The 25,214-nt window shown below is 34.3% G+C and overlaps 1 protein-coding gene and 1 long non-coding RNA gene across 4 annotated transcripts in view; one reads left to right on the top strand and one right to left on the bottom strand.

Moving 5' to 3' along the window:
- LOC124455553 (E3 ubiquitin-protein ligase DZIP3-like) overlaps positions 1 to 22,655 on the bottom strand; it is a 30,848-nt gene extending 8,193 nt beyond the window's left edge. Inside the window, exon 1 of one of the 3 annotated variants that reach the window (XM_047006191.1) lies at positions 21,816 to 22,655. Coding sequence is in view for 1 of the 3 variants with exons in the window: in XM_047006189.1 (XP_046862145.1) it covers positions 18,852 to 18,957 (106 nt within the window). In the remaining 2 variants the exon portion in view is untranslated. Of the gene's footprint in view, positions 1 to 18,851; positions 19,015 to 21,566; positions 21,678 to 21,815 lie in introns of those variants that run through there. The other 2 variants (XM_047006192.1, XM_047006189.1) reach the window with 2 other exon arrangements.
- A 1,818-nt stretch (positions 22,656 to 24,473) lies between these two features.
- On the top strand, positions 24,474 to 25,003 carry LOC124455619. Its single transcript, XR_006951946.1, has 2 exons — positions 24,474 to 24,675; positions 24,766 to 25,003. It is a non-coding gene; the product is annotated as an uncharacterized LOC124455619 (long non-coding RNA).
- Positions 25,004 to 25,214: the final 211 nt, after the last annotated feature.

Genomic DNA, 25,214 nt, shown 5'->3' with positions numbered 1-25,214 from the left:
TCAAGCATTTAAAATGAAGTAATTATAATTAAGATATTCGCTGAAACAGCTGAGTACAATATATTTTGGTAATGAATTGTACAAATGTACCCTACTTTTGTAGCTCAAAGTAGAACATTACTTTTCTTCTAGACTTGTCAATGATATTTTAATTGTAGGTTTGGGTTTATAAGATCACAGAGGCATATTTCCATAATTTCAGCTATTTGGGCTCTTTAATGTATATTACAACTGCTGCTGCCATTCTGATATATATTAAAATATTGCTGGTTTTCTGATGTATATTTAAGTGCTGCTAGCTTTTTGATATATATATATATATATCACTGGCAATACAAGGTATAGCATTTGAACAAACGGGTCTAAGCCCCCTCCAACACACCCCTGTTTGATCAATAAACACATACAGAAGTTGAGTCATTCCTCAACCCATAAATGTAACTCTTTGCTAAATTAAAGGTTGGATCAGACTCATATGCTGTATAAAAGACTACAAACAGTATACTTATAGCAAACAGACTGTTCTTCAATAACAGAAATGTTTCATGTTATAGAAATAATATATTCATTTTAAAGAAATGCTTCAGCAGAATCCTTAACAAACTTCATTAGAAATAAACTTTAATACTTTATAAAGTGTTTAAGGCGAAATAACTTCATACAAAGGAATAAAATGTTTAAGGCCAAATGCATCTTGGGCAAATCACTGCATATTTCAATAACTAAAAAGTAAAAAAGTCTGTCATTTTCTGCTGAGCAAGAAAATTTTGTGATCTTTCAGAAGAAAAATTGTCATGCTTCGATCAAATTGGAGGGCATAAACAACTCAATACTATTAAATTGTTACAAATCTTGAACACAAATCTCTCAGGACCAAAACTGCATGATTACTAAGATTCGAAGTTTCGAACAAAGTCTTGTCCAACTAGTTGATAACAGTGATGCCAGGATAACATTGCCGCTTGCCATCAAGCTTAAAGATTTTGAAAACTTGTTACAGAGTCGGAACATAAGTCGAGAAAACACGTTCACTTACGAAAAATACTTCTTACAGTGGGTCACGATCAATTTGAAGCACGAACTAGTAAACCGCAAACGAAGCTCAAACCAATGAAATTAAAGCAGGTCTGCCCCAAATCGTTAAAAAACCCCAAAGGGCTTGCTATTGTTCCTAATATATTAGATAATACCATGGAATAAGCTTAAATTGCTTTCCACTTTTGCATATATACCCAATTTTCAATAGTATTATTATAGATTCACTTTGCAAATTTGAACCGAAATGGCGGCTACGCGCTAGCCACAGACCGTTTGTCGCAACTCTTACGAATAGAGGGCTCTGAACACAACAACCTACCCATTCTTAAAGTTGGTTTCCACAATTTCTTTCACAATTGATAAATTACAACAAATGCGTCGTAAAAGGTTGCCAGACAGCAGACGTTGATCAACTGATCACAATAAATACCGATGATTGACACATCTTGGCCACACTATGTGTGAGCTGTCAGTGCGTCGACGCAACGTAATTATGACAAATTCAAACAAAGAATGTAGCAAAGTTTGTGCCTCATGGGTGCGCTTAAAAACCTTCTAGTTTGGAGTGAACCTTCAAACATAACTCAAAGACATTAGGGTATCAAACAAATATAGCAGAGCAACAGTGTAAAATAATAGAGTAACAAGTACAATAAGATTCAACATACTATACCGTATGACTGTTCTCAATCTAAAGGTAGCTACTAATTAAAAAAAAACTCTTCTTAGGGAAAGTCAAACAAAATCCTTTCTATCCAAGAATCAGTTGAAGGGAAGAACCCTAACCTTAACTCTAACCTTAACCCTAACTCTAACTCTAACCCCTAACCACCAAACCCGAATTATCCATCTAAAAATGTGTTAATATTTCCAGGCAATAACCAACAACAGCAGTAAGTGTTAATGAAGAAAAAAACCACAACATCATGTTGAATTTACAAGTTGTTACTTTAGAGGAAGACCTGCTATTGTTGATCAACCACTTAAGGCTGAAACACACTGGGCAGTCCCTTCAGTCGCGCGTCCAAAGCGAATTGATGCGCACGCGTCAGTCGCTTGAACGCTAGAAACACACATGCAGCGACCATCGCGACTTTTACCGTGGCGTCTATTGAAAATGGCGGTGATTTTAGTTTGTTACAGACACAGATATCACTTAAACTTTTTATTTTGGCCTTTATTATAGCTACTAATATATGAATATTTACTCAGTACAAACTACTATGTGGAGAAAAGAGAACAAGCCAGTTAAAACACGCCAATATGATCATAGTCCATTACGCGTATATTGTGGATAATCTTATTCTGCGCACTTAGGTTGTGCATTAGGGTTCCAGTTTGTAGCTCCTATTGTCCCTATTTGATAAGTCATATAAAACTGAAAGATTCCAGTGTGAATTCACTATATATTGCCTTCGTTTTCCAAGGTATAATCTATAAATTTCGTATGATGCTTATGACAGGAAATATGATATGCATTTAGGAAGTTAAAATGTATCTATTGGCCAATCAGTGTAAAGCGACTGAAGCGACCAAAGTCAAAAGTACAACATGTTGAACTTTCAAAGCGACTAGCTGACGCGACTACGCTACTAGCTTAGTAACCACGCAAAGCGGTAGTTTTAGACGCGCGACTAAAGCGACTGCCTAGTGTGTTTCAGCCTTTATACAGACGAGTGAACTGCTTTCAAGTTGGACAATTAAATAAATCATTATTTTTGTCAATGGTGCAATCTCACTTAAGACTTAGAGGTTTTACATACAAACTTATGTTAAGAGATCTTAGGCAAGATCGATCGAGTGCCATTGTTGAATAAAGTCGTGAGCATAATGAATTTATTTCACACATTTTCTTAACAACAAAGCCTAATGGGTCTCATACAATGATATTACAACTAAATTGATAAAAAAGTTGTGTTTCAAAATTGAATTTGGAATGCTATTAATCTGATGAAACCAGCATGCTACATGCCATCGGTTCATCTAAAAGATGCCGATTATTCAGTGCCCAACTGAGAAAAAAGTATTATATTTTGTCTACTTAAATTGATGACTTTATCTAAATACAGGATAACTTTAATGAAAATGCAGTGAAAACTGTCGATACAGTTAAAGCTTTAGATAACTTCATTTTTTCCACACAGCCTGAAAAAATCGGTGCTAATACCAACAAAAATCATTGCTCTTTTCTGATTTGTTTAATAAACTTAAAGCTGAAGTTGGCTGTGTCGCCCAAACTCCTTTGTGGAATACCTCTTACAGAGAGGTTGTCCAGGTAATTGGGTTTATTATGTCGACATTCCCTCAGGTAATGTATGGGACCCTAGAGTTTCCAATGACGGAGAGTAAGAAAGCTGAAACCTTAAAACATAGTTAAGGGAACTATGACACTCCATGCATTTATCCTTCTAAGGAAAAAAGGAGTTTCAATTGTGGATATAAAATGTAGAAACATCTATAAATATGATCTAAGGACTTGAACCACATATAGTTATGTCCACAAATGTTAAAATGTTATAATTATGTAAAAAGTGGGTTGGGGTGCGTCATAAAGAACATTAAAACAAGAGGAATCTGTAGGAGTCAATATCATACAAATTACTTAAAAATTATTGTAGCATATTTTGAACTGAAGTCACATAAAAAATGAGTTTAAAATTGTATGTCATAGTAGTAGTCGAAAACAAATTGTGCAGAACACGCTTAATAAAATGGAACATTATCAGAGAAACATTATAATAATATGAACTAATGACAAAAACCCAGTTAATCAGTATAATATAAATATTCGTTTGACAATTTACAATTCAATTGCAAACGTTTAGTTTCAAAATGCTTGAAGAATGCTTGTTGTTCTACCATAAGTGAGAGCATATTTAATACCATTCAATGAGTGAGATTTTAATTGACTTAATATCCATGAGCGTGTAGTTTATTCGGAAACGAATTTAATTAATTATGAAAGTCCTAAAACAGGGGCGGATCTAGGATTTTTCAAACATCAGTCATGAAACACCGGAGGCGTTCCTCACCTGGGAGGGGGTGAGCCATTCTCTCCTGGGAAAATTTTGAATTTCAAAACCTTGGAAATGCCATTTTCAGTGTTATAGAGCAATACAAAAGTTTTTTGTGGGCATCGTTTTTGCGTAAAAACAACACATTTCGCTTACTTATTTTTAAAAAAAACCTGAAATGAACAACACTTGAATGTTTTGCCAAATATTTAGGCTCATTATCTTGCAAAATATAAGGCTCATTAGCATGCCTAGGAACATCAAATTTACTTTACAATAATGCTATTCCAAAAAAGACATAGTCTTTAAAAATTTTTACCAAGTTGTTTAGCATAGACCCCCCTAGATATCCCCATTCAAACCTCTATGTAATGAATTAAGTTAGAAATTTGGTACTAAAAAGGACAGTTCATAGATATAGAAAAGCTCAGACTTCAAACCATGCAAGTTTATTGTAATCCTTTACCCATCTCCACATACAGTGCCAGCAAATTTAACTTTTGAAAAAAAACTCAAAATTTTTTTCGGAGTGAAAATTCGCAATTAAGAACAGCTTAATGCCATTGATGTTTATTAGGCATTTCACTAGACTATTATATTCTGTAAGCTTATGCAAGATGTGTTATATAGAAATTACCAATAGCATTGTATTTGCCAATCTAAACAGAATGTAACCAACATGCTTTAAACCACATAATTACATGAATGTTAAAATTGGTTCATGTGTCAAGCTTACTGGTTATGATAAATATCTTTTCATACAATCAAAACTCACTTAAATGTAAATCTGAAATAATTCAGTTTAGAAATTATAGTGATCACGAAAAATTCTTTGCCATTTTGCCAAATTTGAAGGTTTAGATGCATATTTAGGAACACATTTTTACTTTATAGAAAATGCTTTTCATACATCAATAGCCCTTACGAATTTCTGGCAAACAATCTACGGTATGAGCCGTAGATCAATACACCTTGATATCTCTACATGAAGTGTTCAGATAGAAAGGGGACAATACATGACATGGGACAACATTTCATGCATGTGAAATACTCAGGTTTAATACCATTCCAGGCAAATTGTCAAAAATAAAAGCTTCATGGATCTGAAAAGACTCAAAATTGCAGATTATAGTAAACAGCTTCTCATGTAATCAATGTTAGTTTTCTTAAATCTCAAACAATGTGTAGTATAACTGTCCAATGATTGAATGATCAATGATCATAAACTGAAAAGCCTCAAATATTTGTTTATAATAAGATAAATAATAGCATAGCACCTTACTGCTACAGATTTTTTGTCCATTGAAATACATTTGAAGGAATGTATGATTTCGCTTCCATATAACGGCTAAGATTCCCAAAGCACTAAAGAAATCATAGCTAAAAGTCCTTCGGCAACAACAATTTCAGAGGCATCAATCTGCTTACCATACGCCATATTGACATAATTCGCATCACATACTCACATAAGTTCACTAATATATTTTACATTCATGCATACACTTCAGTTGTCCTTTACTTAAGATTTTGGATGTAAATTTCTGCTGAGAAAACTCTAAACAATGATGGCTTGCTTTGAACGTCAATGACTGAAATGTCTCTCGCGAGATTGTCTTTGCCAAGCCTTTACAATTCATCCATAAATTTTTCACCCTCTTCAAAAAATTGACAGTTTTGAAAGCAGCATTCATGTCAATATATGAATTTGTAAAAGATTTCCATAAATCCATCTGATTGTAGTTTAGTTTCTATCATGCTTTAGAAAACTAATATGTAACGATCAAACATTCAATTCAGTGTGAGCCTGACTATGTTAGTTCAGTTGGCTATCAGTCGAAATCGGTCAAACCAATCACAGTAAAATAAAAATTTGAACGAACCAATTACACGATAGCAATCGGACTCCCTTATAGGTCCGGCCACCCCGCTTATCGGTCAAGATTATTCCAGATCGTCCACTGATCTTTATAAACAAAAACAGGAAAACATCAGTATACTTAGCGTTCAAGTCAGTCTTAAAAAATATGATCTTTAATACGTGTTTTATAGCTTTTCAAGTGCATGTATAATTGCTTTTCAATCGTTGACGGACTATCAAAACAAGCAACTATCTCACCTGTGAGAAGCGATATGTTCCTTTTTGTGGAAACTACGACATCCAACAATTGAACGATTAATGTGTTGGCATTGTAAAAGAAATGCCAAAATACATATCATAACAGAATATGGAACTAACGATATCCATATTCTGTGATATCGTGTTTTTTTTTTTGAAAAATTCTTTAGAATTTACTAGAGACACCAGGGGAGGTCAAAAATATTATTTTTCTGCAAAGCGATCATTTCAGCGGAAATACGTCCGTTGGCCGCCATTTTTTAGGCGTCAGGTCCCAATAAGTTAGCCGCTCTAGTTATTATAGAACTCAATGGTTACTACAGTTAAGGAGTTAACTACGGTTACTGCGTTAACTATAGTTAACTGCTCGACTTAACTGCGTTGCTCAAAACTTAGTTAGTCGGATAGTTCAGTAACTGCGTAGTTAACTTGCGTGGAAATTGCGTGGAGTGTTGTTTACGTTAAATGACATAAAGTTTAATCAATTTATGCTTTGTAATGTTGGGCAAGTGAACTATAAAATGACTTTAAAATCAAGAAAAATCTCTTGGCTTTTGTAAAATCTTAAAAAATGGCAAACGATTGTCGTTTTTACGGATGCAAAAAAAAATTTAATAAACGATTCACGGTGACATGGTAACTGGATTAAATTGTAGCTTATACTTTGGACTTTTCTCAAGAAAATCGACCCTTATCATCTGTCTAGTACAGAACGATGTCGATGAATGACATGAGTCTCGGCAAGAACTGCCTTATTTCATGTACCAATTATATTTAATGAAATTGGGCAAACGAAACAATGAACTCTTCTCAAATTGATTCAAATTGTGTTCTATGTGCAAGGATTTAAATAATTGAATGGCCTTGCTTTTTAAGAAATTAAGCTGAGAGATTGAGGGTAAAAAAGGAAAAGGACGTTTCGTGTCTCTTTATAACAGCTGAGAAAAATGCTTGAAAGAAATGTGTGTATAGAAATAAGTCACACATATTTGTAAAAGATGACAGTGATGTATTTTTTATTATTAGAAAACATTTCTTTGAGTCATCATTGTTAGTAGCCATGTAATCCAGCAACTTTCTTTTCTCTGCTTGTGATATGTTATATTTACAGCTATACACAAGTACTTATTTGCTCTTAATTATGCTTTGCACAAAAATGAATTAGAAAAACTATTGGGTATATTTGTTAATGAACGTTAGCTAACAAACTTTTATTTATGCCTTTGTGATTTATAAGACTATTTTTGTCTAAAGCTTGGGAGTTTTATTCATTTTTTTTAACTTTTTAAATTATCAAACAGTAGCTAGAGCTTTATTGGCAAGCAAGATTATATGTACATTAAAAATAAACATTTTTCCATAGAAAATACTTGATGAAATATCAATAAAACCTACTAATTGACTGTCATGTATACTTTCTGCCTGTGTAATAAACCATGTGCAATGGATAATGTATATATATCAAGCAACATTTACCTTCACCATGCATGCTGATGAAATGTTTTATGTATTTAAAAAACTAACATCATTGTATCTCATGCAGCTGATACACAAAACAGTAGTCATGAATAAAAACTGTTCTAAAGCTCATGTATCTATATGTATTAACATTGGTATACTTAGAACAACATCTATACTGTGGTACCTCTTTGTTTTAACATAATCTAGCTTATTTTCCATAGAACAATTAGTTTATATGATGCATAAAATATTCAATCAAGCTAAATGCATAGGGAAAAACATGCAATTTGAATGTTTGATACATCCAAGGCTATAGGATTCATTGCTCGATAAACACTCTTTCTTTTTTTGTCATTGAATGAATTGTACGTGTTTGTAAGACAATGTCAGCGAGTTATGTGCATTAATGTTAAAGAAGTGGCTCTATCTCAATTGAGAGTCTCGCTTATGAGTTGAAAGAACTACCGGACGCAAAGAAGACAATACAAAATGCAATTGCTCTTGTGTAAAAGGGCTTTTTTACGCAGATAAGTTGTTGGCTGTTTTTAGTCGGCAAAACTTAGGATGTTTACAGCACTGACGAATGTAGTACGCAGTCCATTAAGCTTTTAGTCTAAAAGCCTTTGCCATGGAAGATACATATGTGGTTAAAAACTCGAGGTAAAACCTTGTTGATCAACAAAATCTTGCCCATATATGTCTTTGAGAAGCTAAGCCGCCATATTTAACTGTGTTTTGAAAAGTTAATTATACTTCATAGGATAGTCAACTACTACCTTTTAACTGCTGTTAGCGCTAACTACTATTTTATAGAAGCGACTTAACCCGTGGTTAAATTTAACTGCTTTTAAATGCAAAAGTGTAGTTAAAAGTAGTTAAGAGCTTTATGCAACCGGCCCCTGTTTACTAAGGTGGTGTTTGTATAAGTCTTTATATATAAAACATTATTTTGACGACGAAATCCAAACGATTACATACCCTAGACCCGCCCATCCGAAAATGAGTCAATTTTCAATGGTTTTAGTGCACTTTCTCAAAAATAAAAGCAATTCTTTCCGATTATCAGTCTTGTATCAGGGACCACTGAAGGTCATTGATTAAGGAGGGGCAATATTCATATACGTATGCATGTTGTACTACAATAGGTATTTTGAACTTTCATTATGGATTACAACATACCATTATATAAGCTCCTAAAATATTTGTCTCGATCACAAAACTCAGTGATGTATGAGAAGTGCTTAGCATTTCCACACATTTGCATGAACTACCCCACATTGTAATTTCTCCTTAATCGGCTTTGTTGAGAAGGGCAAAGCATACGCATGGCAATTAACCACTTTTCAATATGAACATAATAGCCCAACATAATACTTTTATCACAATAATCAAATAGAGAAGGATTTATTAATTACGTTTCGTCTTTAACTTAAGACATCTTCAGATTAATTGAATTATATATACACGAGGTTTTAAATACAAGCATATATGGGGTGTTAAATTACATGTGAGGAGTAGGAAGTTTAGATGACGGAATAAGTGAGAATGGCGGTATATTAAAGAGGTGAAGGGGATTGAGTTGGGGTTAGAGGGTTTAAGTTTGGATATGAATCATGGTCATTGTCCCTTCCTCCTCCGACAATTATGACCTTATGATTCATGAAAGCCTTCTTATATCCAAACTTAAACCCTCTCTTAACACCCAAGGCAACTCAATCCCCCTTCACCTTCTTTAATATACTGCCATTCTCACTTATTCCGTCATCTAAACTTCCTACTCCTCTCACATGTAATTTAACACCCCATATTATATGCTTGTATTTAAAACCTCGTGTATATATATTAATTCAATTAATCTGAAGATGTCTTAAGTTAGGGACGAAACGTAATTAATAAATCCTTCTCTATTTGATTATTGTGATGGCTTTTTTAAAAGTATTATGTTGGGCTATTATGTTCATATTGAAAATTCGCTTTCCGCCTGGCAAATCTCTGGCCACGATTTTAAATTAACCACTTGTTGTGCTAAGGCTTGATGTTCAAGGTGTTGAAATGATTGATAATGTATAAGAGTCACAAGGAGTTGCAGAAAAGTTGCGGTAAATACAATAAAAACAGATTGGTCAAAATTACCATTTTTTTTGGTCATGACCAATTTTAAAATCGGTCAAACTCTTCTGAACATTAAAATATTGGTTATTTTCAACAAAAAGTTGGTAATGTTGTAAATACTTGATAGCACTTAGAGACTGCATACCAATGCCAGTTACATGGAAGTTGAAAAACGGTAGAAAAGCAATTAATAATGCATTTTTAAGCGCGCTTGCTTTAAGGAACACAGTGGTAAAATGAAAAAAGAAAGACAGTGCTGTTGTTTTCTACAGAAAGTGTTCCTGATTAGTTAATCAAACAAAGAAGTGATATAAGAGCTAATTAAAATAAACAATGCAAAGGCAGAAAAGATAAATTATTGTAAATAAAGTAATTACAATGAATGGCTGAAGTTATAATGTACGTTTACGCACAACGATTTTGTCGGGCTGACGTCATATTAAGTGATTCTTGCTATATATGGAAATTTGTCGTAAGACAAATTGCTGTGTGTAAGCAATGCATCCGATGTATTTACACGATTTCAAAAGCCGAAAACAAAACAAGCAGGTCAAAGAACAATAGCAAAGCGAACTTAAAACTTGTCATTGTACCATTGGAAAATTGTTTATTAGTATTATTGCCTCAAAAATAAAGAAAAAATCGGTATGAGTAAAGTGCAAATCGAGGTATATTTGCCGTATTTCTTTTTCAGAAAATATTCTTGGCTTTTTTCTTTTTCTGAATCTCTGCAGCTTTTGTTTTTTTATCAACATTTTCTTTTTCAGTATTGACAGAAGACGTTTTCATAATATTTGATAATCATAATTTTCTTTTTCAGAAGCCATAGCAACACAATAAGAATCAGGAACAAATCTGTAGTTTGTTACAGATTTTCATCCGATATTTCGAGTCGGGTGACTTTCCAAATGTGGCAAGAACACGTAGCTAATATGGCATAAGTGTCGGCCATTGAGTTAAATAACAACTGGAGGGGCTAAGTGGACTGGGACGAGACTGTGAAAACATGGATGCCAAAGGACTTATTTCCGCTGAATGGTTCGCTTTGCAGAAAAAATATTCTCGACCTCTCCTGGTGTGTATCGCTAATTATATAAAATTTTTCAAAAACAAACGTGATGTCTTTTTGGCATTTCTTTTATAATGCCAACACTTCAATTGTTCAATTGTTGTTCGTGTAATAAAAATTAATGCTCAACATAAAGTTTTGATTAGAGCCATAGAAATAGACCAGAAAAAAATTGTAAAATTGAACTCTGTTCTATTTCCATGGCTCTAATCAAAACTTTACGTTGGGCATTAATTTTTATTACACGAATTCGATTTTCACTCGGCAAGTCTTTCGCTACTATGTCCAATTGTTGGATATCGTAGTTTACACAAAAAGGACATCTGGCTTTTTCAGGTGAGATACTTGCTTGTTTTGTTTGTTAATCAAATATTGAAAAGCAACTATGCACTTGAAAAGCCATAAATCCGCAAGACTGTAGTTTTTAAGACTGACTTGAACGCCAAATATACTAATGTTTTCTTGTTTTGTTAATAAAATTCAGCATTTTTTTTTGTTATTTGTTAATGTATAAAATCGTGAATATACTCTAACGCAAAAAGACACTGCACATTCTAGTCAGTTGGTAGATATGAAGAAAAACGATCAACCCAAGCAGTACCCATGATTTGGAGCACACCCTGTAATGTTCAATTTGCTGACAACATGCAGGGAAAATCAAGCAAAAATGACTGGAAGATAATATTGACCAGGCAGAGTAAAGTTTTCATACAAAGAATGGTAATACTGAAAAGATAAATGATTTATTGCCATCCTTATCCAGAATTATTTAAATTTATCATAATCAAATTCTTTGGATGGAGACAATGGATTCACTAAAGATCATTTGAATGCTTTTAAATTAATGTTTAAAAACCAAAGGAAGATGTCAAGAAGGTTGTGTGTGTTTTGATGCTTGATAAAATGTCAGTTCACAAACATGTAAAATGGGATGGCCAAAAAGTTTGTATTTATGTAATCATTGGTACTAAGATTGTTGATAACTCAATGCAGATGTTAAGCTTCAAACTGTATAATCCATTTGGTTTTTATAACTTAATGGTTAAATCATGTCATATCTTTATCAAAATAGTAGCGAGAGACTTCCCGAGCGGAAATCGAATTCGTGCCCAACATAAAGTTTTAATTATAGCCATAGAAATAGACCAAAAATTGTTAAATTGAATTTATTGTAACGTTTCGTATTTACTCAAGACATCTTCAGACAAATAACAAATAGGATATTAAGACAAGATATTATATTTACAAAAGGTGTTAAATTACTACTAAAGAAGGCGGTGTCAAATGGATTATATGATAAGGAAGTTAGGAAGTAAAATAAAGAGAAATTAAAAGAGGTTAATTGGGATGAATTTCCTTGCACGTTAAGTGAAGGCTCTCATGAATGAAGAGTTCATAAGAATCGTTAGAAGAGGAGATTATTTTAAAGTCATCTAAGTTGGTGGTGTGTCCAGTTGCGTTAATGTGAGTAAAAGTGCTCGATAACGCAAGGTGGGAAACAAGAAAAAGTCTTATGAATGGTTTGAGAACTGCATATGGAATTGAACTGTACATCCGGTGGAGGTAGTTTTAATTCAGTTTGCTGAAACATTAACGTACCATTGAAAGTTAGTTTTATGAAACATACCCTCTACTTTTGTTTATTTTGCAAAAGTTTTCAGAAATTGTAATTTGTAGTTTGTCTTCACTGTTAACAAAGCGACTTGCGCCAATAATTAAATTTTCAATGTTCTCGGACAATTTAAAATCTTTCAAAACAACAAACTAAAGCTAGTTTTGCTAAATAGTCGAGTGAGATGCGAATCATCGACCACATGTAAGAATTTAAGCAGAACTTTCAAGTGCAAACCTTAAGAGTCGTCTACTTAAGCACAAAGCAATACTTTGCAGACTAACGCGAAGCTTGAGATACAAAGTCAGAACACGGGATTTAAGCATTGAGTTCTATAATAACTGGAGCGGCTAACTTTTGGGGCGAGGACGCCAAAAAATGGCGGCCAAAGGACGTATTTCCGCTGAAATGATCGCTTTGCAGAAAAATAATATTCTCGACCTCCCCCTGGTGTCTAGTAAATTATAAAGAATTTTTCAAAAACAAACACGATATCACAGAATATGGATATCGTTAGTTCCATATTCTGTGACGATTCTTTTTTGGCATTTCTTTTATAATGCCTACACTTCAATATCGTTCATTTGTTGATGTCTTAGTTTCCACAAAAAGGAACATATCGCTTCTCACAGGTGAGGTAGTTGTTTGTTTTGTTAGTCCGTCAACGATTGAAAAGCAATTATACATGCACTTGAAAAGCCATAAAATACATATTAAAGATCGTATTTTTTAAGACTGACTTGAACGCCAAATATACTGATGTTTTCCTGTTTTTGTTTATAAAATTCTGTATACTTTTCTGTCATTTGTTAATGCATGAAATCGTAAATTTACCCATTTATTTGCAAAATAGTTTCCCTAAAGCCAAAAAGACCCTGCACACATTTTGCTCTGTGAGTAAGTATCAAAAGGAAATAATCAGCCCAACGATACCCATGATTTGGAGCAGAGCTTGTTATGTTCTATTTGCTGACAACATGCAGGGAAGATCAAGGAGTAAAGATGACTGGAAGATGTTATTGACCAGGCAGAGTCTTAAAAAAGGATAATGCTGTAAAGATAATTGATTTGTTGTCTGCCCTATCCAGAGTTACTTAATTTGATCGTGGTCAAATTCTATGGATGGAGACAATGGATTCACTAAGGATGCCTTGAATGCTTTGAAGTTAAAGTTCATGATCCAAAGAAAGATGGCAAGAAGGTTGTGTGTGTTTTGATGCTTAATGAAATGTCAATTCACAAACATGTAAAATGGAAGGCCATAAAGTTTGTGTCTATGTAAACATTTGTACTGAGATTGATGATGACTTGATGCAGATGTGAAGCTTCAAACTGTATAAGCCATTGGGTTTTATGTAACTTAATGTTTAAATCATGTCATATCTTTATCAAAATATTTTAGTTGAGTGTTGTTTGAATGTTACTAATATCTAATGCACTATACTGAAGCATTAAAGATTCAGTGATGAAACCTTTAAAGTTACTGTACTGATATTTCTTATATATTTCTTTAAGAAAAATTTGATCTTATTTACCTATTAGAGTACAGAGTGGAGATTTATCATATGCATTATTGCTGTTTTTTTAAAGAAAAGTTTTTCACTTTTCAAAGCTTTTCTACAAATTTTTTGCTTCTTATTTCTTATCATGAGATTGATGATATAGAGGTAATATAATCCAATAACTTTCTAATTTCTAAAAAGCTTTTAAGCTTCTAGCATAAAAGTACACTATAGGTATGTAATTCATTTGGTTTTATTGCCTTGCTATGACATATCTACTTGCACTTCATCATTCTTGTATGAACAAAATACCAGATGTCGATACTCAGAGAACAAAATGCACTACCATCTGCTTATGAAATTTATTATTGAGGTGAAAACTGTGTTAATCATTCAAATTATAGTGCACTTTTATTGCAAATATAGGAAAAACAAAACAAAGTGAAAAAAAAGGTAGAAGTATTAAAACTACAAATGAATTATAAAAACCATTGGAAGCATAAGTGTTTTGATGATTATTTGCATTTTTCCCAATTCATATATCAATACAACAAAATCAAAATGTGCTACAACTTTACAAGTACTTGATGCAGTTGCACTTCAGAACATCACAAAAAGGTTACTTAATGTAATTTCTATACAATATTGTTTGTTTTCATTTACCAAACCAATGCAGACTTGAGTCTTTTTGAAATTTCATATGAAACTCAATTACAGAAAATCCGTAAATATCCAGAGATTTAATATGTACTTTTTTAAAGAAAAAAGTAAAAATCCTACAATTGTGGCGAAAAAAGCCATTGCCCATTGCATGAAAAGAAGCAAAATAGCAATGATAACAAATAAGCTGACTCTCTCTCGTGAACCGTGGAGATGAACTATGATATACTTTTTTGTATAGACTAAAGAGTTTAATCGATCAAGCAAGTTTGACGCTGGTAAGAAAACGACGCACATCTACATTCATACATGTGTAGCCGACATATCGGTCTTTCGTCGATAGTTATAAATGCATCCTCGTAGGAGCAGATAACTGACAACCACAGTTCACTCGCTGTTATGAATTTAAGGTTTTTACCTTCATTTTCATCAAAAAATTGCTTGCCGAATCCCAAATACACACATACATTTTCCTCACTCTTTCCTCAGGAGGGAGGGAAATTGTGAAATTTTCGGAAAAGCGGTCAATTTCGGTAAATCTCAGCGGCAAAGGACGAAATCCGCCATTTTTTTGGCGTCATCAGATATCTAAGGCCGCGCTTGAGATAGCCGCTCTAGTTATTATAGAACTCAATGGATTTAAGCCAATGTCACCATCCTAGTCTATGACTGTCACAGTTTGCATAACCAAGGTCACCAATAATAACGACAACTTAGAGTGTACACTGAGGGATCTGGAACATTACATCGAGTCAACTCTATTTTAGTAACGGAAACAAAGCAAGAATCAGCTGGGGGACAAACTGGAAAAGCTTTAAAATGTAGGATGTACTTAAATACCACCGACAAAAAAATGCAAGAGATTTCTCGCGTCAGAGGTTGTAACAGGAATGATTCCCAAGTATTATGGCGGAAAACGGACTGGACACAGGTATTTACCTTACATAAGAAACCTAGGGGATTCTAACTCACGTTATGAAGCGATGGCAAACTAATTACGGTAGCGCTATCTTGTTTGGTTTGGAAATCAGAAAACTAAAAACACATCCTTTGCTCTTCGTACCTCGGTGGACTGGTTTCAACATTAGCGAGCTTTAGCAAAGACTGCGAGTGACGAATACGAGTAAGAATTACGTCACTTTGGCTCGAAAATATTAGGGAGCTTTAGCAAGAGTACGACTACGACAACGAGTACGAAGTTTGAGCATGTAAGAGAATGGTAGGAAGTTTGTTGTCGTTGTCCTTCATCAAAATTTTGTTTTAGTTGTAAACAACAGAACGAGCCTTTTTTGTAAAACACCGACGTTTGCAAAGCAGCTAAGGCTCTATTTGTCAATAATGATATCAATGAATCGTTAATACTGGTTTTGCGAGAATATAGGACTCTTTAGACTGAAAAATCTTCGCTATTTTAAGGTGTATGTGCGATATATTTGTACTATTTTATTGTTTGTTTACCTTTCACTTTGCGTACGAAGTACATGAAAGTTTTGCAGGTCATATTCTCCTTTTCAATATACATCTGCGCTTAATAAAGGCTATAAATTAAAGCCCGGATGCTCGGATATAGTACTGTAAACTAATTTCTTACAGAATAAAATATACCTATTTTTGCTTAAAGACATATCGCGACTACGATTTTTACAAAACATTGTACACAGATTGATGAGTGCTGACGGCTACGTGTTGTTGTTGTCGCAACAATATTTTCGCGCCAAAATGACGTAATTTGTACTCGTAGTCGTACTCGTCGTCTTTACTAAAGCTCCCTATTGTTGCGATAACAACAACACGTAGCCGTCATCAATTTGAGTAGGATGTTTTGTAAAAATTCGTAGTCGCGACTACGATGTCTTTTAAGCAAAGCAGGTATATTTTTCATTGTGTACGAAATTAGTTTACAGTACTATTTTCGAGCATCCAGGCTTTACTTTAGAACAATTTTGGAGCGCATATGTACATTTAAAAGGAAAATAAGACCTTGAAAACTTTCATGTATTTCGTGCGCAAAATAATAACGGTAAACAAACAATAAAATCAATAAAATATTATAAATATATAGTACATAAAATTTAAAATGGTAAAGATTTTTCAGTCTAAAAAGTCCTATATTCTCGCAAAATCAGTATTACCGATTAGTTGATATCGTTATTGACAAATGGAGCTGTAGCTGCTTCGCAAACGTCGGTGTTTTCACAATAAAAGGCTCGTTCTGCTGTTTATAGCTAAAACAAAATTTTGACAAAGCAACAACGACAACAAACTTCCTCGTGCCATTCCCTTATACGGTCAAACTTCGTACTCGTTGTCGCAGTCGTACTCTTGGTAAAGCCCTCTATTATAACCAGAGACCATGTGGTGATTTTTCAGAGCGTTATTAGTTGCCAAAACATAATACATTCCTCTGCTACTGATCTGAAAACTGCTTATGAGGTAATTGTTTGTGTTTTAGATCAGGTATTTAATGCGAACACGATCGAAATATTCTGGAAACACAAATCCTTATTTGACGGGCTTGTCATGATGATGGATAGATTCCATCTTCTCATGATGTTATTGGGTGTCATTGGAACCCAGTTTGGCGATGCCTGTCTCCGAGAAATTGCTGTAGAAAGCAAAGTAATTGCCGAAGGTTACATTAACAAAGTATTGACAGGAAAGCTTTATAACAGAGCTGTGCACCTTCACAAATTGACATACGAAGCACTAATGAATTTTATTTTGAAGGAATTTGAGTCGTTGGTCGAGTCAGTGACGTCGTTAGACCTATAGCAAATGAAGCTAAATCATAATGAAGAGGAGCTTACCAAGGTGTTACAAAGTCATAAGTTTCTCAAGTGGGAAAATCTGTTTAATGCATATGTTCATGACATCAAGAAAAGTGGAATTAATTTAGCAAGATTTTGGCTAACATATATCGACCTTTGCGATCTCCTACTCAATTTAATTTACGCTACATGAACAAGGTCATGGAATCTTTATCTTGTGTGCATCGAAGAAATCATCAATTGGGCATTTGTATATGATGGACAAAGTTATGCACGATATCTAGTCTCACTTTTAAATGACATGCAAAGCTTGCCCACCACAATGCCACAAGAGCATGCTGCATTCAGTAACGGTCAGTCCTTGATTCAAATGATAAAACAGAATCCCTTGGAACGCAATGAAGCAGACAAAACTGTTAAGAATACCATAAACAGAGACTTTAATACAAGCGTTGGATATATTGGTTTCAGTACCAATTTTGCTGCATCTCAGATGGGTGCACGCGAGGCGTGCTGCGTACAGAAAACTCATGAAAGAGCATTTGTCCATAGCAGCAAATAAATCGTATTTCCACAACGAGTTGAAACCAGGAAGAATAAAAGCAGATGCAAGACATGTAGACAATTTAGCTGATCTTCTGGATGAAGTATTTAGCAATCATTGGAAAGCAAACGCCGAGTTCACGAACTTGCCACCAGGGATTGCTGTGACAACTAAAATACGCAATGACCTGTTGAAAGCCAGAAAAAGAGGGTAGGAAGCAGCAAAAGGAGTTTGTTTCATCCCGAATTTTTGCATCCCCAGAAAAACAATTCTAAGATCATATGAAGAAACTGAAACTGAAAACAATTGAAAATTTGAAAACTACAGTTAAAGTTGAATCAAAGACTAAAGTTATCCCCTTACAAATGAATATATCTTTGTTCGCTTGCATGGCATTGCTCAGTCAACTCCTTAATATTTACATGAAAATTGTCTTTAAATATCCATTAGGAGCACTTCCCTGGTCTCTAGCCGATCCATATGCTTCACAAAGAAAGACAAACAAAGTAGTACTTGCCCAACAATTTGAGAAACATATCAAGATCATGGACTGATATCCTGCGAACACAAACTATATATATGCTCAAATGGCGCTCCTGCAGAAGTTTAAACCTCTACCCTGTGCAGCATTTGAAGTGGTCAGTGAAAAATTATTTGAATTGGTGACCAACACCGATAGCAAACGAATTGACGTGGTTTATGATATTTAAAAACAAATTTCTATCAACAGTCTTGAAAGATTAAGAAGGAATTCAATGCGCTATGATGGGATCAAGTATAAGAGCATTTAGTCGGGTTACAAAGTGAAAGTGTGGAGTAAATTGCTTTCTGTTACATGGAACAAGATCGAAATCATGAAATATTTGCTGTTGCAATGGAGGAATCCTTAATTTAGAATCAAACTTGTTGACCATCCAATGTATGTCACATGCGAAGACCAGTGCTGGAAACTTACATTTGGCACTTGTGCACTGGTTCCAGAGTTGCAGTACAACCATTAAGAAGGAGATACGCGTATCATTCTCCATGCACAACATGCTAGTGACAAGTGTGTTATTCATTGTAATGACGCTGATGTTCCTATTATTTATCTTGCTCACTCCCAATTTCTTGGTGAGTGTTACATCTAGAAAAGTAAAGGTTCATAGTCCAAAATAATCAAATTGTCGTCATTTGTCGATTACTTAAATAACCATTTATTTGATGGCACTAGCAAAAAACAACTATCTCAAAGGTCTGATTGGTGTACACGCTCCGACTGGTTGCGACAAAGTTTCTGCATTCTTTTGAAAAAGAAAAATGGAAAGCAATGCAGCTTCCACAAGAAAAAGACAGAATGCCTACATAATATGGCGCAAATCCAAGAAACGTGGAATTTATCTGAAGAAATCTGTCAGGCAACAGAAGCTTTTGTGTGTAATCTTTATCGACATGAGGTTTACAGCGTAGATCTGCCCCAATATAAGCTTTACTGCGTAAAAGGTGGCAAAGTGGAGCCCTAAGCTTTACCTCTATGCAAATCATCTCAGCGTCTTCATGTTGAACGATGCAAATACCAAGCACTATCTGGAGATGTGTTTTGTCTCTTTGTTTTAGAGGTACAATCTCCACAACTACACGGATGAGAGTTTGATAATGACATCAATAACTTCCTATGGCTAGGTCAAACCCGCTCCAGAAGATTTATTTGAACTTCTGTCATGTTCATACAAACGGGTGTACTCTATGCAGTCATGTTGCTGCTTGAAAAATGGACTGAAGTGTAGAAATATGTGTTTTTTGACGTGCGACAGCGTGGCTGTCATGGATGAGAACATAACTCCAGATGATAGTAATGTTGAAGACATAGACTTATATTTCTAATGCGTGGAATGAAATAAGTTACGTTGGAAACTTTTAGATAACTCAACTCAAAAATTGCTGCCTTTTAAAGCTTTCCACCAATTAAATAAAACTTTTAAAATCTTTTCTAACAAAACAAAATGACGGCAAGAGAAAAACATACAGCCACTTTTTCACGTGTCAATTTCTGAGGGAAAGCTACTAATAAAAACTTGCTATCAGATAACTATCAGATTGATAAATTTTTTATTTGCTCCTCTTCATTTATCCATCGTACCCCCTCAACTGATAGACTAATTTAGGAGACCGGAATATGCTTCATGATGAATTAAGACTTCAGTGGGAAGAAAGTACTTATAAGCAATAGTAGTTGGCAATTTTTACTCCGTATAGATTTATAAAACCTTGCCGAAAAGCATCATTGGATAATGTTAGCTATTTGAAGTAAGATTTTAAATCAAACTAAGTTAAATCAAAAGTTAAGCCTTCAATTGAGTAAGTCTTTAAAACTACATGATATAGTTGGCTTGGTCAGTTGCTCCACAACACAAAATGAAGTAGCAGTTTAGGATCACCCCCCTTGCCAGATATATTTATTTGTAAGCCAGTGCTCACGTGCTATACTCAAAACAATCCAGCATATTTTTCTTGGGAATCAGGTATAAATAGTGTTTTTGTCACAATTTGTTGAAAAAACAAGTTTGTGCAACTTTTATTGTGTCTTCTTTGCCCAAGTAATACAACTTCGTGAAACATGTAACAATGCATTTGACAAAATTGTGGATGTTGTTCTCTTCATTAGTAGTTCTAATGTCTGATAAAACTTTGATCAAGATCTCAAAAACTCGTTCTTATAAAGAAGAAATAACTTACTAACACACGTACAAGCCACAAATAGACCAAGTAGTCTTATATCATATATTTTGAAGTCTTACTTAAATAAATCGTCATTTCCGCTTTTGATAAGAATACAGATGGTTGACTAAACTTAATTTCTACCCGAAATTTGCATACGATGATTAATTCTACATTTTGAGTCAATTTTGAAATAAAAGTTTTTTTCTTGTTTAGAACAAGTTGTGTATCGTAGAGTTGTTCACTCCTTCGAATTTTCGAATCAAGATTCACAGCGTTTTAAAGTAGAAATAGCAGTAAATTTTTGCCCAAAATATTCTTCACGTCGTTTTATATTTGTAATAAGAAATTTGGCCCGATCAGAATTTTGCATGATATTGTTTGTAGAAAACAGTTTATTTTAAAAAAAATTTGTATCGTAGAGCATACGCATATGATTATCCATTCCACTGGGTACGCCTCTGTCGCAAAACATTTACTCGCTATGATTGGAGATTAGCCTTCAGTAACTCCTGTATGTCTTAATGCAGTACAGGAATATACGTAGACACAAAGTCGATAGGTTTATACAGTACTGGATTTCGCACGAACGAGTACCCGGAGTTAACTACATAGCTGGCGTATAATTGAAGCCTAAAGGTTGTAAATCTTAATGTGGCTATTGATTACTTAGCCTTGCTCGTAAAACTGGAAATGATGAGTCCATTAAAATGACTCTTCTACTCGAAACAATACTTTCGCATTTTCCATTTTCTCGACAACATTTGTAATCAAACACCTCTAGGAAACATATGTAACTTGAGGTGATTATAAGTGAATAAGTGATAAATATTTGCAAGATTAAGTAGACCGTATCAAAACAGTATGAAACTGCTTTAGTCGCGACGATATGTCATATTAAAATACATTAATCTTTTACACGATTCTTTGATGGCCGTAGTCAACGCTATACTCGTATATGCTGGGCTTTTACCTAACAATCATTTCTCATCATATCTTGCTACTGTCGAAAATCTGTTGTGTCTGTGCACAGGAATCACAAATTGCAAAGGTATTGAGACATGCTAATGTTTTGAAAGGAAACGGAAAGCTATTATTTAACCAAAAAGACACAACTATACTGACAAAAGTTTTGGTTATATGTCGTAGTCAGATAGACCACCAAATTTTGTTGTGTTGACAGTAAAAAGTCATAAAAGCTATAGGACAAATAACAACTTACCTGCTGGACTGACAAAAGATCAACAATCATGTGTCCTTAAGCTCTGTTCGTTCAACGTTCTTTAAAAAGTAAAGTCTTTATAGACGTATATTGCCGTTATAATCACAAAATATTTGTCCACTGATGTAGCATATCGACACGGAAGACAAAGTTAACTTTGCTAAGCGAAAGTGGGTATGACATGCTGACATCATCGCTATCAATATTAAATTTTCTGGGGGTGTAGATAAAAGAGGACGGGGACAACGGACGCAGACGGAGGACGTCTGTTTGCTGTGTGCGGGAATTGCCAGTGATTTATTATAGGAGTTTGACAGTAATTTAAACGAGCTTTATCTCATTGGATGAATTTCTTTGATCTCATTATTTAAAGCAATACATGCATATTGTACAAGTTTAAATATTCAGTCAGTCCTATAGAGTGTAATGCAACAAAAACCTCATAGTTAGATATAAACCATCTCAACACTTCTAATTTGAAAAATTTAGCCATAGTTTCCTTTTGAAACTTCGCACAATCCTTGCGCTCCTAGTTTTGTGTTTCTTTCGTGACTTGTCAGTAACATTTCACTCAAGTTGGCCTTAAATGGATGGGCCTGATAATTTTTACTGCACTGATAATAATTTCGGTCATCTTGTCGTTTGGCAAACAGTACGCGTAGTGCAGTTTTCCACTTTAACTTCCTTTTCAAAGTTACGGCTTAAAGCCGTAAAAATGACAATAGTTCAGCCGACAAGTCAAAACTGAAGTAAGAACTACAACAGCTTCAAAATAACGAAAACATGTTTTTTAAAAATGGCAATTCAAGTATTTTCCGAATGCAGACGACGTGTTTTCACGTTTGCTGTAATACCATTTGTTCGGCTATTTTGATAAATATTATTAGCTAAACGCATTCAAAAGCGTTTGTGATATTTCCGTACAACTTAGAGTCAAATTTAACATTCTGTTTTACAGCATTCTTTTGGTCATAGCAATAAAATATCGTCGCTAGGTTAGTTTTCCGTTAATATTTCTTTGTTAAAAGAGCAATATACTAGTTCTTTGTTCATTGGTTTGATTCTTTCTTTTTGTTGTGACGCGTGAGAAAACTGTAGTGATAGTGATTACTGTTAATAATTTAAAAAGAGGGATTGACTCATGTTTTACAATTTAGTTACCGTTCGTATCAAAAAATGCAAGTAATTGTTTCTAACACAAAGAACTACCACAGTGAATCAAAGTTAAAACAAAGAGGGTTGAAGAATTTTCAACAAGCAGAGGAGTGAAAACCTCGACAAATATTCTTATTGTATTCTCGTAAAGTAAATTACCTAAAGAAAATTCATTGTATAAGTGCATGCAAAGTTTTTCCTTACTTATGGTTTCAATTTATACACATTTTCTTTGTCGTATGACTTGAGTAACATAACAGTGGCTTTTATAAAATTAGAAATGCAAAATTGATAAACTATGTACATAGTACCGTTTGAATAACAAAAATTGTCCTTTCCTGACCAGTTTCGTACCTTTTTATTCATTATTGCTTTTTGTGACTCGTAGCTATACAAACTGAAATTTAATACTTTTTTATAGTTTAAACAAGACGTTTCCGAAGAGGCTGTCGTTTATGCCCATGACAATGATTTCAGTGAAAGAAGTTCAATGAGCGAAAGTTTTGAAGGGTGTGTCCTGATTGAATCTGCTTAGAGCATCCAGTGCGTGGGCATCCGGTGCGTGGGAGCAGAAATATGTCAGCGGCTTGTATTGACGTCATATCGTCAATTGATCCTCAAAGCTTTATGTAAAGTCATTGCACAGTCATAATAAACTTGCGTCAAAATGCTTCTCCTAATCACAAAATGTTTCTTTTCGAAACGTCAGAATTTTTTTATTCGTAGGTATATACACAAGCAACTTTTATAGCTTACATGCAAGTATTGAGCTGGTTATTTGTATTCTGTTTTAATAGAACGGTTTCACATCCATAAAGGCCATTATCGCACAGTTTCCGCACTACATATAGAACTTGAATGTCGATTAATATTATTTTTTAAAAAATACGAAGGTTTCTTTGTGTGGAAACTGTGCGTAAGGCCGTTTGCTTGTCCTCCGAATTCAACCTTAACAACAGTTTCCACTGATGTGAAACCAATCTACTGTCCTTAATAAGCATTGAATAATAATAAACATGGTTGTGTAACTCATTACGGTTAGAAAATAATCCTACATAAAACCATTGTAAAAATAGCCTTTCATGCATAGAATTAAGGTGTAGTTTCCTTGACGTAAAGTATGAACTTATAGTTTCCTAATTATTGTACATAATTTGCCTTTTTTAAGTCACATTTGGGACGAAAATTTATTTCCTACGCACGAAACCATTGGTATAAATAGAAGTAAAATTAGAGACTACGCAGTAGAGTTGTTATTTGATAAGAAAAGTCGTACTTCTTTCTTAATAAAAATTCTATAACTAAGAATCAGAGTGCAGATCAATTTGGACGAACTAAACGAATTCTGCGACAATGGTCAACTGTTGTGTTCCGGGTTGTACAAATTACTCGTCGAAGTCAAAATCTTCAGGTGTTAGTTTCCACCTTATTCCGAAAGACCCTCCCGTCAAAAGGCATGGATTGCTAGAATACGGAGAGAAAATCTACCTCCTCTCAATACTGTTACGTTTGCAGCGAGCACTTTGCTCCCGATTGTTTTAAATCGGACCTAAGACAGAAACTTACACCATGGCAACCTTTAAAAAGGCGACTGAAGCGGGATGCAGTACCATCGATCTTTTCATTTGGCCCTCAACCCAGTAAAAAGCGTCTGTCTAGCGAGCATCGTACAGAGAAACGTCAGGCTGATCAAGACAAGGAGGAAGTTAGTAAAAGCATTTCTTGTTAAATTTTAATCAAGAAAAAGTTATAGCCTAAAGTATATTCTAAATATTTCTATTTTTTCTATTTTCAGCTTTTAAATATTTTAGAACAATGTTCCTCCACAAGTACAAATGTTTTCTCAGTGATTGAGCCTGAAGCAAATAACAGTTGTGATTTGGGTGCGTCTGACAGTCCTGAAGCATTGCCAACTAATTATTGCAAGCCAGAAACCAAAGATGCATCAACAGTGTTCATTTGTTGTGAGGAGTTTACATGCCATGGAAGTCCAAACTACACTGTCGATGCTGAATACTGTGGATGCAGAGGTTCAAGTTGAGGAATCTTGCTTTGAAAGCAACACCTCAATGTATGAACAGTGCTATTCTTCTGATTTTGAAGAAGCATCATCACAGATAACAGAAGAGTCTTGTGATAATGTTCATGACGACTGGTTCACTCAGGTGTCAGAAGACTCTACAACTGATGATGAAGCAATCCAAATTGAACCCCAAGAGGAAAAGAAATATATTGTTTTCAAGT

Source organism: Xenia sp. Carnegie-2017, unplaced genomic scaffold, assembly GCF_021976095.1.
Source record: "Xenia sp. Carnegie-2017 unplaced genomic scaffold, XeniaSp_v1 HiC_scaffold_4, whole genome shotgun sequence".
Lineage (NCBI taxonomy): Eukaryota > Metazoa > Cnidaria > Anthozoa > Malacalcyonacea > Xeniidae > Xenia > Xenia sp. Carnegie-2017.
Note: the sequence above shows the minus strand (reverse complement) of the source record. Positions and strands in the feature narration are given on the sequence as shown.